The sequence below is a fragment of the Vicugna pacos genome, chromosome 34 (assembly GCF_048564905.1).
Source record: "Vicugna pacos chromosome 34, VicPac4, whole genome shotgun sequence".
NCBI classification, from domain to species: Eukaryota; Metazoa; Chordata; class Mammalia; order Artiodactyla; family Camelidae; genus Vicugna; species Vicugna pacos.
Window position 1 is genome coordinate 19071194 of NC_133020.1, and position 13787 is coordinate 19084980.

Below are 13787 nucleotides of genomic sequence, written 5' to 3' on the forward strand. Positions count from 1 at the left end.
GGGACAAGTCGTCTGTTACGACATTGCTCTGACTTCATGTCCTCATCACCCCCCTTCAGGAGCATTTTCTGTTCTGATCCTCACCTTCCTGTGGAATTCTGTATTCTCCATCCTTCCTTCTAGAAACTTCCTCCTCCTCCTCAGGTTTCTAGTTTTCCTGTCTTTCTACGGCTCCTGGGGGCTCTCCTCAGCTTTGTCAGCCCTGTAGGTGTTTCTCTTCCCTAGGACTCTGTCTTGCCCTCCTGCAGTTCCCACTCCAGCATCTTCCCTGGGCGATCCCATCCAACCCCACAGCTTCGATTACCTGGTGTCTCCCTTCATGGAATATTACACAGTGATTAAAATGAAAACCAGGAAGCCAGGGACATAGCCCATGGTTACGATGTTCTGACCTTGAGTTTCTTGTAAACATTTATCTGTGCTATAATTACAACCACACACAGACTGTAGTCACATAGGTGAGGACTAGAAGGGCAAAAAGGGACTTGATTAGGTTTTCGAGGTGGTGGATGGGTAGACATGTCCTGTAGCTTGCTTGTCTTCCGTCCTTTGGGAAACTCGCTGTCCCCTGCTCCACAAGGTCCCAGAGAAGCATCATCATGGCATTACCACCACCACACCACACCGTGGGCTTATGACCCAAGCTGGCCGATCTGAGGATCCCAATATCTCAGACACTGTGATGGGCTCAAGACCAGTCATTTCTGAGGCTGTCCTGCCAGCAGGAAGACTGCCCCTTCTGACTGGACAGTAGTGGGCGTCTTAACTTCTGGGCAGAGCTTGTCTTCAGAATGAAGTTAACCATAAAAAGCAGCAAGACTAACAGGTGGACAGGGATTCTGAGCCCCATGACCTCGTCTGAATTCCTAGATCCTGCTGTGCCTGAAACCCCTCCTGATTCTCCAATCACGTAAATGTTTGTTGTTTAAACTAGTTTGAACTCAGCCTCTGTCATTCTCAAACAAGAACCCTGAGTAGCATACGTGAACTATCTTGGGCAAGAAGGAAAAAAATTATTATGTAGCGTTCTACGAGTGATGCTGTGACGCTGAGCACTTAGCACTCTCCCCGCCCCACCCACGCACCGCCACGCACACGCACCCTCTGATTTACTTGGTTGAGGACATCGGGAGGGAGTGTGGGCACCAGGACACCCCCTCCAACCCCTCATGACAGGAGTCATGCCAATCGGCCATGTGAGTAGAGGTTTTGGTGGTTTTTTTTTTTTTTAACAAACCTTTATGCATTAAAAAACAACAGTGTTAAGTATTGTACAATATAAGGGCCGTCTCCAATACAGATCACCGGCGGACAAGAACGGGACACACCCTCCGCGCCGGTCACACAATAGGTGGTAAGATGCTTGTGCTCTTGAGGGAGGAGTTTTTGTTTTGCTGTCCTGTGGAGGTCTTAGACTCTACTGGCCCAACAACCGCCTCTGTCTTTCTGGAAGCTTCTGTTAGCTGAGGCAGCTGGACAACTTCAGCTGTGTGCTGGAGGGAGCCCAGCTCATTACCTGAATTCTGATTCTGTTTCGTGGAGATATCTTTAACTTTGTCTTTATTCTCTGCTTTGATGATCACATCTGCCAAAGAGAAGACAGAAGAACAAGTGTTCAAGTGTGAGTTACCTCCCGTCCACCAGGCTGTCAGTCACTTTGGGGAAATCCTGGTTGTGATGATACAGAAACAATTCATTTGGAAAGCACATTCTGTGTGCCAGGCATTATTCTAAGCACTTTACATTTGCTAATTCCTTTGATCCTTCCTGCAACCAGAGAGAATAGGCACTATTTTCATTCTCACACATAGAAACCGAGGCATAGAGAAGTTAAGCAAATTGCCCAAGGGCCCGCACCTGGTAAGTGGTAGGGCCAGGATTTAATCCCAGACAACCTGACTCCACTGCCCCAGGACACAACCACGAGGCAGTATGTTGCATATGAGAAATATGTGCATAATTCCATGATGTGTATGATAAACAATCAAAAGGTAATTATAGGGCACGCAAAGAAAGACACACTGAAAGAAAAGGAAAGCAGAAAGGGAGTTGAAGGTAGGAGAAAAACGGAAGATCCTAATGATAAGAGTGGCAGTGATGTGGTCAGAGTAAGTAACCAAGACGGAGCTGAGAGAGGTTGACACGCAGACCTCCAGAGATGCCGGGCTCCCTGGATCATGGAAACAGGACTGGCTATTTGAGGGGCTGTACCTTTTTTGCCCGAGTGATGTTGACCTTGAATCTTATCCTTTCTGGACTCAGAGGGGAAACAGAGACTGGTTCTCCTCAAGGTCTGGAGCCTGGGCCGTGATTTGCGGTTCCACGGCTCGTGAATCCACGCATGCTTGAGGGCCTGGTCCGGGGTCATGCGAAGAGAGGGCTCCCAGCTGCACACAAAGCCCGGCACCAGTTAGGGGTTTTATTTCCCTTTTCAATAAATGAAATATTTTCAAAGACCCCAATAAAGAACCTAAATAAGGTATCATAAAAATGGTCCATTTTTAAGAACCCATTTAAGCGGTGTTATAACTCGAAGATATAATAAAACAGAGACTGTGACATATAATTTAAAAGTACCTAGAGGCAGCTATTGAAAATAACCATTTTAGAAAATGTGTGTGACAGACAAGGAACGTCTTAGGGCAGAGTCTTGCAGAGACATTCCCTTACAATGGATACTAAAGAATATCCAAACCCACGGGATTTAGTGTGCAGTAAACTAAGAACATCAAAACAAAGAGATGCTTAATTTCAACCCCCAAACTATGGCATTTGGACCTCCAAATACATTACGGAGAACTTTATGGAATGCTAGAATAGTAAGGTTATAAGGAAAGTTGGATTTAATCCAGCCAAATGCCTAATGCAGTAACAAAATACATTTGATGGAACACCCAACAGGGAGTCATCCTGCCATTCTTGAGTAATTTTAGTGACAAGGCACTAACTCACAGAACTAGCCATTCCACTTTTGAAAAACTCCAGTTCTTTAAAAGCTCTTCATTTTTATTGAGCCAGGATTCACTTCTCGGAGACTTTTACCCCAGTAGCTTTGATCCAGTCCTAGGACACTCATTCGTATTATACAGAATGAGACAACGAATCCATCTTTTATGTCACAGCCCTTCAACAGGCTGAAAACATTCACATTACTATTGACCGCTGATCATTTGAACATGATCACTTCCTTCCTAGCCGGGTAGTCTCAGCTGTTAGCTAACTGCTGCCCATTATGCTGGAAATAGTTCCTCGCTGCAGGGAGATGACATTAACATTCTGGATTCTTCGAGGTCTATGACTCAAGTTTCCAGTTCTTTGTCAAATGAACTGCTGTTATGTCTCCCCTCTCCTGAACTTCCGGACTTGGCCTATAAAAGCTAGACCCAGGACTTGACATTTACCCCTATCAAATTTGACTCAAAACTTTCAGTGTCTCATTCCAAAGATGTGCTGATTAGCCAAACACGGAATGATAAAGCAACACGCCCCATCAGCTTGACTGCCTCTCACAAGAAGTGAACAACCAACCCTTAGCACTAAAAGGGAAAATGATTTTGTTCTTGGTTTTGACCTGTTTGGGGATGACTCACCCCTGTTTCAGTAATGAGCTTCTATCACTAGTTAATGCCCATTCATTCTACAGCCTCAGCAAGAGGCTGCGGCGGGGAGGGCGGCGTAGTGGTGGGGTCCAGGATCCTTCTCTAACTCAATTTTTCAGAAGGGTAACATGACCTCCCCCCTCCCCAAGGTCGGAAACCTTTCAGCATCCCTGATGGTTCATCTTCTGAGCTAGTACCTACATTGCAGATGCACAAATGCCAGAAGGGCAGTATTCTGCTGAAACTACTCCATCCTCTGGAACGATGAGAGAAGCTAAAGCTATGGTCTTCTACAAGTGTTTTAGAAACTATAGGACTGATACAGCTGGACGGGAACTTAGGAATACCCCACTTTACCAAAAAGAAAACTGAGGCCCAGAGAGAGACAATGACTCGCCAGTATCATGCGGCTCATGTAGCTGCCACACAGTGGAGACAGCCTTGCATAACTGCTTTTAAAATAGTGACAATAGTTAATATTTTCTAAATACTTTCAAAATTAGGTATGTTTTGAGGTGCTGTCTGTGCTCTTTTTTTTTTTACTATGACTTGACTTTAGTACATAATGTAATTTCTAGTATTTGAAAAGTGCATATGGGGGGAGGGTATAGCTCAGTGGTAGAGCACATGCTTAGCATGCACGAGGTCCTGGATTCAATCTCCAGGACTTCTATTTTAAAAATGCACATAGATTCTAAAAAGCTGTGCATAACAGATAGCTTATAGATCACCCTTTCCCTAGTTCCCTAGCACAGGAGGACTTAGGCTCTAAATCCCAGCAGAATGGATGAGGAGGGGCCCTGAAACCAGCAGCCTTCCTAAAGGAGCTGGCTTCAGCTCATGAAGCAGACGACACTGAGGACTTGCTAGGCCCTCCCCGCCCGGCAGTCTGAGGCCAGGGAGGCGGCGAGCTCTACCCACCCGCGGTGTCATCCAGGGCAAGCCGCTTAATCTCTTTGAGCCTCAGCCTCAGAGCAAGTCGTCTGCCCCACCAGTCACATGGGATGAGGGAGAGCGGTCTGATGAGCCAGCGGAAGGAAGGGCATCCCGGAGGCTCTGAAGCTCTGCGGTCAGCATTTATCACGTTTTCGTAACTGCCTCCCAGCCCCAGACTTTCACCAGCCAACACGTGGGGAAACACAGCATTTAAGAGGAATCCCAGAGGCAAAGACACCCTGACAAACTCACACCAAACACCTTCTCAGAAAGTCCAGGAAGCTGGTGTCGTAGGTTTTCAGCACCATGGTGAGGTCCTTGGAATCCGGGTATCTTTTTTTCCCCCTGTTGTTGGTTATATTTTTAGGAAAACCTTTGGAATCTTTAGAGATACAACATTCTGTGTTTAGTTCCAGGTGTAAATATTCATTGGTCACATCACAGCCATTCACTCAACCATGCTGCTGCTTGGAGTGGTCTCTGCAGCTGTCCTGCGCTCTGTCCTACGCCGCCCCCTCCCACACGTGCAGACACACCTGCAGTCTCAGATGGTTTGAAATAATCATGTGTAAACCATCCAATGAATACAGGTTTCTTTTACAAACAGCTTTTTGTACTATTTGGTATGTTCTGAACCTCCTTCCCACCGCCACCTCCCCAAATCAATCAAATGATTTAAATGGTTTACTGCCAATATAAAATTATATAATGCATATCAATATAAAAAATTAAAATTACATAATGATATAATAATAATGACGATGGTGATAATAATAAAATAACCTGAAATGACAAAAACATTCAGTTCTGAACCAAAAGCTTTCGTCCACTCTTGTGTTATCTGTGCCCCCCCCACTAACCCCAAAACGGACACCCACGAGGAGCAGCAAGAAGTCAGTTTAGGAGGAGAATCTGCTCTCAGAGCCACACAAGCAAAGTGGTCTCATTACGTCTGTGCAGTCGCGTCAAAATGTCGTCCACGATTGGAATGATCAGACTTGGTTGGCTGCTTACGACACAGCTTGGAATGATTCTTCTGCCATTTCCACGCATTAAAGCCCTCACCAAATGTATGATCTGCCATTGCTGAAAAGAAGCCCTGAACACAGCTCCAAAGGTGGCACAAGAATGCTTAGCACAATGCTCTGAAGGCGAGACCCCTCATCTGGAGATCCAGATCCTTGTGAGCCTGTTCAGACAAATGACCACGTACACGCACACCCTGTAAGTCTGCGTGCCAACGGGTAAATGTGTATATACACACACACACAGTTCACACATTCAGTGAAATGCTCACAAAAACTCACTGGGGCTCACGTGATGGATCTACAAGGTACCTAACGAAGTGCTGCTAAGGCTTTTGTAGTCGATGCAATTTGCAGGGCATCCAGCAGAACACCTGCTCTTACTGAATTCCTGGAAGAGCCCGTGAACTTTAACCCCCACACGGCTGGAGCAGTAGGCACCGCTGACCACCAGCAGGACTGAGCCCTTCTGTCCGAGGGGACGCCCCCCGGTGGTGCTCTTGATTGCCCTACTGATGAGACACAGTGTGGGGAGAAGCTGTGTGATTTGCCTGCCCAGTTTTGAGGCCACTGTTGGATGAACGTAGGAGGTAGGAGGGCCGGGAATGGCAGGGGTTCCACAGCCCGTCAGTGCGAGCCTACGAGCTGCCCTGATGACGAAGTCGACCCCAGCGGCGTGGAGCCCTGCCTGTGGAGCCCCTCCCCTCATATCTGGCTCCTCCCCACGTGGCTGATGCTGGGGCCCCTCTAGCTTTTCCTGCATGGGAACCCCTTAGCTCCCTGTGGTTCTTCCAAGGGATTTTAGACATGGGGCTGACTGCATCTTTCAGCACACGGTGGCCTGAGAGCCGTGCCTCAGTTGAGCCTCCGTGATCCATGTCCTGCACGGCACCACTCAACTAGAAAGGCAGAGGACCGTAAAGTCCAGGGTCTGAGAGCTGGGATGGGCACAGCCTGGGGACCGTGGGTGAGGCTTAATTCCAGCAATTAGGCAGCAATCTGTCCGGTACATAATTAGCAAGCCCCAGCAGACCCACAGCAAAACCATCCTGTTTTGTCATGGGACAGCCGTGCTTACCCATTTTATACCAAAGTGGCAGTGAACCTGGAGTGCTAAGTGACTGGGGCATTCAGAGAATTCCAGCAGGGAAGAGTAAGGCTTTGTTAATGCTGGAACAAAGCATGGGGTTTCCCACCCTTCTTGCAAAGACGCTCCGCTCTTTGATTTCCCTGCACAGTGCGTAGTGTGAGAGAGCCAGCGAGCTGCTGGGGGGGGTGGGGAGAATTTACGGGAGAGGGCACAGTTACCATCTTCTGGGGTTTCAAGATCTGCTGACAGATCTTCTGAGCAGGAACCTGGTCATTCTTGGGCTCCTGCACGTTTTTCCTGCCAAGACCTCACTCCATGTGACTCCCCCAGCCTGTCTCCATCACGTCCCCTGGCACCACTTCTCCACGTCTTTTTACTTTTCTGAAAGAAACCCCTCTGCACAGCCTGCCCTTTGGGACAGGGCCAGGGGAAGAGCACCAAATGGGGTCGAGGGCAGAGGAGGCATCTCCAAGGACCGTGACACCTCACCAGCCACAACAGGGAGAAGGCAGGCCTGGGACTCACCGAAGAACGTCTGTTTCCGGGAGGCGGTCTGGATGAAGCGGGTCGGTGGCAGCCCCAGCACCTGCAGCAGGGACGGAGCAGTGGGTCACTCTTGCCGAGTCACACGTACCAAGACCATTAGACCTGGGTGGGGCATTGGCCAAACACTGCCTTCTACAGAAAAGGACCCGGGGACATTAAGTGGTCACACCAGTGGCCGAGCAGTCCCAGAGCCTGCGTCTTGACTCCTAATCCAGGACTGGTTCAGCATCCTGAGCATCAATACCGGCCATGTCGTTCTAAACCAGCATCAGCACCAGCCCACAGACCGCTCTTGACGGCAGCCGGCTCCCACAGGCAGAGCCAATACACCAGGGTACAGGCTGACCGCCCCAAAATGAAGGAGTGACACATGCCAGCTCAGAGCATGGGAACGGGGGAGGGAGAAAGGAGATGGAAACCACCAGGTGGGCATCAGACCACAGTGTGACAAAATTCCTCCTGAGAAGGAAAGCGTAGCCGCCGTTTGCCCCCTTTCCCCAATGCAACATAGAGGGGGGCACAGAGAGGGACACCACAGGTGTCCCCTCATCCCTGGGCCACCTGTCCTTGCGGCTGGGTTCCCAGCCACGTCCCTGCCTGCCCCTGCCCTCCTGCCCCTCGAGCCTCACTGCCTGGGGTCAGGAGGGAGTGGGATCAGTCCTGGGGCTGTGAGAGCCTCCCCCCAGGCCCCAAGGTCCCCATTCCCCTCGGAACTGGAAGAGGATTGGTTCTGTGCTTCACTAAATCATCCATTATCAACCTCAGGAGCCATGGGCTCTGGTTCCCTCACTTTATAGAGACCGGGGGCAGGGAAGGGACTTGCCAGAGAGAAAGAGTCAGGATCAGACTCCAGGTTTACTGACTCTTAGGCCAGCGTTCACCCCAGCACAGCCACTGCTTATAGCTACTATCACCTAAATTAATTTAATACTTCATTATGACGTTCAACCATGAAATGAATCTCTATATTAAACAATTTTTTTTATACTTTTTTTTAATCATTGTTTTTTTAATGGAGGTACTGGGACTGAACTGAAGACCTCATGCATGCTGAGCACACGCTCTACGCCTGAGCTGTCCATCCCCCTAAAGGATGTATGTGTCTCTCCAACCGTCTTTAAGACAATTTAGAAAACAGAAATTTGGGATGGATGGATGGACAAATGGAGAGAGAGAGAGAGAGAAAGAAAATGTGTCTTTGTTCACAATCAAAATATCTGTGTTTACCAGGAAAATTCTAAAATGTGAAATTTCCAATTTTTAAGATTGCTTTAGCCTGTATTGTCTAATTCAGCTTCACAACAAGATGACTTGAAGTCAGAGAATAACACGTACAGTGAACATGGCTGAGAGTCTTGGTAAAGCCTCTCCACTGGGAGACACTCTTTGCAGAAAACTAAGATGGTGACAAATGACTGACGGTACGTCGATTTCGAAGGCTGTCGTGTCGCTCTGCTTTCCAGACTCTTTTGAATGTGTCTGAAAGAGCGGAATGGCAGTTTCACTTTGAACTGTCACTATTCACAGTATGCTGGAAGCTACATCTTCTGCAACCGTTTAAAGTCATGATAAAAATGTTAGATGCCAACTCAGAAGCAAACATAGGGGAGCATGATTTCAAACTACCCCACCTCCCCCCAAAAGCACGCAGGGCCGCTGCCCTCAGTGGGCCCGGCGCGGCCCGGCGCCTCACCTCCATGATGCAGGCCAGCTGCTCCGCCTCGTCCTCCCCCGGGAACAGAGGGCGGCCCGTGAACAGCTCCGCCATGATGCAGCCCAGGCTCCACATGTCGACGGCCATGTTGTAGGGGTGGCCCAGGATCACCTCCGGGGACCGGTAGAAGCGGCTTTGGATGTAGGTGTAGACTGCGGGGGGCGAGAGAGGCCTCTTGCAGGAAAGGCCCCCGCCCGTGCATGCTGCCCCCGCCGGCCTCTGCGGTGAGGGCGTCAGCAAGGAAGGGGCCCCCCACTCCTTTCCATCCTCCGGGCTTCGCAGGGGGACGGAAGCACAGCTGGCAGCACCTGTACGTCCCGCTCCACGCCTCCCTCTCCTCAGGCTCTCACGGCGACCTGCTTACCACCGAGGGTCACCGTCCTCGCGTTACTGATAAAGAGCTCTAACGCGGGCTCTGTTCTAGGGAAGTAAAGCGTCAGCCAAGCTTTATAGAAGGAGACATAAGATTAACAGAAAGCTAAGTCCTCAAACTGCCTGTGAATTGGGGTAGCTGCCTTCTGAAGACACCGCGACTTGGCAAGGGAAGGGGTGCGCCAAAGCTGAAGCACAAGCGCGCACAACGCACAACTTCATCGCGCATGTTCAGCGCGCTGTGTGCGCTGCGCTGTGCGAGGTACAGTGTCGCGAGGAGCCCCACAGGGTCTCAGCAGGCGAGGCTGGCGGGGCGCTGCTGCGGGCAGCCTAGACCTCACAGGCGAGGGGACCGTCAGAGAACTGAGACATCGCAGTTGTTTCCAGACGCTGGGGTTTCTCACGGCTTCCATCCAGGAAAGATAAAGGGCATGAGTCTCCAGAAGTGGTTCTGGAGAATACATGGAAACAGCCGTCCAGTCTTGGGAACTTCCTGACTCCCTTCCCCCGTGCAGGCCGGCCCCAAGGCCCCCTGCCAAGCGCCCTCAGCGCAGGCTGTGTATCCCTCTCACCCTTGCACCCATCATGATGTCTTGTTGTTGTTGTTTTGGGAGGTAATTAGGGGTTTTTTAATTATTTATTTTAATGGAGGTGCTGAGGATCGAACCCAGGACCTTGTGTGTGCTAGGCATGCGCTCTACCACTGAGCTACCATCCCCCTCATCTTGTTATCTTTTTATCCTTTTTCTCCTCCATTGGGCTGTAAGCAATCTGAGGACCAAGACAGCAACTGACACACAGCAGGTACACAATAGATGTTTGTAGAATGCCCATGTCCTCGACATCAAACTTGTTAAAGCCACAAAAAGAGACTCTTACACCAAGTTCGGTGAGGGCTGCGCACACACACTGCAGGGCTGCTTTCTGGATTCTAGCGTGAAGAAAACAATACGGTCTGGAGAGCCGAGCGCAGTGAACCCCAAACTTTAGGGCTGTGTTTTCTAAAGCTCAGACTCCTGGGCCCCCCCCCCACATTCACATTCCGTACGTCTGGGGTGAGGACCTGGACGTCACGATTGGCCCAGACGCACATCTAGTTCATCTTACAGCAAGGAGCCTTATGGGACTTGAGCCAACCTTCTCATTTTGTAGATGAAGACACCTGGGCTCAGAGAAGTGAAACAGCTCGTTCAAAATCACACTAGCAACACTATGGTCCTGAGCCCAGACTAGATCCCAGGTGACCTCGTGTGTGAACTTTCGGTTTCAGTAAAGGAAAGAAATTGCAATCAGGAAATTCAGGCAGAGGGACTGGGAGGGCCCTACCTTTCTGGTGTTCGTAGCAGCTTGATCCAAAGTCAATAACTTTAACAGAGACATGGCCCCGTTGGTACAGCACTATATTCTCCTGGAGAGAGGACGGACATCTGTCACGTTCACTCGCGTCCCCCAAGGCACTGTCCCGACCCAGACGCCTGCCGTCCTCCAGGGCCCGGGCCTGCTGGAAGTGCAGCCACCTCCAGTGGACTGCTCTCACATCTGCTCCAGAGCCCTGGCCCCCCGCCTCTGACCTCCCGTCCCACTCGCGGCTGCGCCCCTCGTTTGGACCCAGCATCCGCCGCTCTGTGGAACTTCTCCCGCACGTACGCTGCCTGTTTCCCCGCACGGACCGTGCAGCCCCTCAAGGCGGTGAGTTTATTTTCACCTTCTTGGTATCGGCTCTATGCCTTGCTTGCATAAGGCCTTAGAAATCTCACTGACTGAATAGATGTTTCCATAAAGTGCCCCACCCACATGCAGATACAAGAGTAGGGGAACAAACAGAAGGCGATGATTTGAGTGGAACTGTGATGTCCACGCTGACTTCGGGGGAAACGTGAAGCCAGGCTTTCCAGTGAAGTCCTGAATGAGAAGGCAGAGGCCCTGGGCTCTCCTCTCAGAGCAGGGGGTGGGCCGCTCGGGGCTGGGAGGTCAACGTCCTGATCGTGTTTCCAAGGGTCTCAGTGTCAGATGGGCTGACTACTGCAACTGTCAGGAGACTGGCTGCTTATTAAATAGGACGCAGCAGACCTGGCCTGAAGCTGCCGGCACCAGAAACTAAGAAAACAGATCAGTCCATAGTACCTTTTCTGAAGAATATTTGTGTTAACTGAAAGATTATGATCAGCAAAAGTCTTTGAAAGGTAGGAATTCCCAGTGTGTCTCTAGCCCAATGGGAAGGCTCCTTAACTCGACGGGGCTGGTCCTTCATCTCATGGGCAGAAAGAGCCCTAGGCGGGGACGGATGCCTCAGCCCCCCACAGCTGGTGGACACCAACCATTAAGCCCATGAGGAAACTCCCTGACTCTTGAATCCACACTCACCATCCTCGCCCGGTGGTGTGTACACTTCCCTACTGAGCACACGTACTCCAGTCGACCTGATCTACTTCTCAGGGAAATCTGTTAGCTCATATTTTGGCTACCACGTATCTTGTGAGGTTCCTTGGTGAGAGTCAGTCCCCTAAGCCCAAAGACCATGGTCCCTCTGGAGCTACAAGGCTAAGGATCGGGAACTTGGGTGTGGAGGATAAATCAATGTACCACCATCCCCGTGAGGCTCTGCCAGTTAGCCCCGAGAGAACATCTCTATCTTGACAATCTTTAAAGGTAAAACTATCCCAAATTTATCCAATGAGTTGTGGCTCTTAAAAAAAAAAAAAGAAGAATGTGAACCCTCCTGGGGGTAAGGAGAAAGGAATGAGGACAAGTTAAGGGCCACTGCCGTATCTGAGAGAGCCAGGTTGTTTTGGAACCTGCCCTTGACCCCGTATCTTCACACCCTTCTACGCCTGCCCTGTATTCTTCACACTTGAAATCGCTAAGTCTTTTAACAAACAATCGCTGCCATTACCATGCCAGGCGTCACGTTAGGTCCGGGGACTATACGGTGAGAAGACGTGGCTCCTGACCTTGGAGCAACTTGTCATCCAGTGAGGGATGTAGATAAAGAAATAATTCCTACACAGAGCAGTCAGTGCAGTGAAAGAGCTAAGTACGGAATCCTAGCCAGACACGTGGGAAGGGTGTGTCCATCAGGCGTAGAGGAAGTGGTCAGATTTGCCACATCCGAGGACGGACTCAGAGCGGAGTGGGCTTGGTGAGGATTCAGGGCAGTAGTGATCACCTCCCTGCCTGACACCTGTGCCCGCACACCCTAAGCCCTCAGCCTCCCCGTTCCCACCTGCCTCAGTGGTATCACGTCTCCAGTCCTTGCCCCAGTACCCCTGCCTTAGTCCTCACCGCATCCCACTCGGTTTATACAAGCTACAAGCGGGCTGCCCAGCGTCCTCCCTGGAGCCCTGGCCGGGAGGGTGGGGACCAGCTCCCCTGGAGGACAGAGGCTGTACTCACAGGCTTGAGGTCACAGTGGATGATCTTCTCCACATAGAGCATCTGCAGACACTTCAGAACAGAGAGGGTGAAGCGCCGAACAACCGACAGACTGAAGCCTTGGAAGCTGTTATTCTTCATCAGCTGGTACAGGTTGATTCTGGGAAAGAGAGTCCCAAAGGGGTGGGTGTCTGCGCAAGAGGCGGAAGGCTGGGCGTGAGCCTGCCGACAGTCCCGTACCCCTGGTTTCCCTCTGGCAGACGGCAAGACGCGGGCCAGGAGGCAGGGCTTCTGTGTCCTATAAACTCAACTTTCCCACTAACTCATGGTGGAGCCAGGGTGCAGCTCAACTCTGCGGGCGCCTCGGACGTGTGTCTCCTACGTGGTGGCGAGGTCCGTCCACCCCTTTGCTACACGTGTGTGTGTTAAAAGGTAGGACCGAGCTTCTATTCCTGGGGACAAGAGAGTGGGCAGATGGGGGCTGCAGGGTGATGGAGGAGCCTGACTCCATCTAAAGCGAGCCTGGCTGCTGGGTCCCACCAAACTATCGCCTTGCTGGGTGGAGGGCTAGCCTAAATTTTCTAGATCAGCAGAAACCTAAGACATGACATGAAAGCCTTCTAAATTATGTGAAATCTGCTGACTTCTCAATGTTGGAAACTAATGCAAAACATCCTAACAGGAAGCACGCACGCATGGGCCGCCGGCTTGTGACCTCTGTGCAACCGCGAGATGGGGCGGGGGGGCAGGACCCAGAGCCAGCTCTGCACCTGCCTCTTCCGGGCTTCTCCTAACATCCCAGTTCTAGGCTTCCTTTCACTCTGGCAGGACTGTGGAAGCCATTCATCCTCGAGGGAACCAAGGAGACATGAGACTTGGCTCTGGCCTCCTCAGACCAGCTGTTGGACCCCGGGCATCTCCCCAGCTTCTCTGGCCTTTGGATTCTCCTGTCACACACCTGCCCCTCCTGACCCGTCAGAGCTCTGTGAGGGCCATCCTAACCTGCACTGTGATTCATGACCAAGCAAGGCAGCCCAGGCTGTCCCTCTGCAGGTTGGGAAAGTGGACCACACTTTGTCATCATCAGAAATGGTGAGGAGATGGTCAACGATCCATCTAACTCAAATGTAACC

At 50.8% G+C, this 13787-nt stretch overlaps 1 protein-coding gene across 8 annotated transcripts in view; it reads right to left on the bottom strand.

Annotated features, from left to right (window-relative positions):
• Positions 1-1201: 1201 nt before the first annotated feature.
• Positions 1202-13787, bottom strand: part of DYRK4 (dual specificity tyrosine phosphorylation regulated kinase 4) — a 36142-nt gene continuing 23556 nt past the window's right edge. For 2 of the 8 annotated variants that reach the window (XM_072954426.1, XM_072954424.1), the window contains exons 9-16: positions 12676-12814; positions 10609-10690; positions 8890-9062; positions 8532-8675; positions 7176-7236; positions 4788-4917; positions 2212-2387; positions 1202-1585 (exon numbers count right to left, since the gene is read on the bottom strand). In XM_072954426.1, coding sequence (XP_072810527.1) covers positions 1341-1585; positions 2212-2387; positions 4788-4917; positions 7176-7236; positions 8532-8675; positions 8890-9062; positions 10609-10690; positions 12676-12814 — 1150 coding nt within the window. In that variant the 3' untranslated portion in view covers positions 1202-1340. Of the gene's footprint in view, positions 1586-2211; positions 2388-4787; positions 4918-7175; positions 7237-8531; positions 8676-8889; positions 9063-10608; positions 10691-12675; positions 12815-13787 lie in introns of those variants that run through there. The other 6 variants (XM_072954425.1, XM_072954429.1, XM_072954428.1 and 3 more) reach the window with 6 other exon arrangements.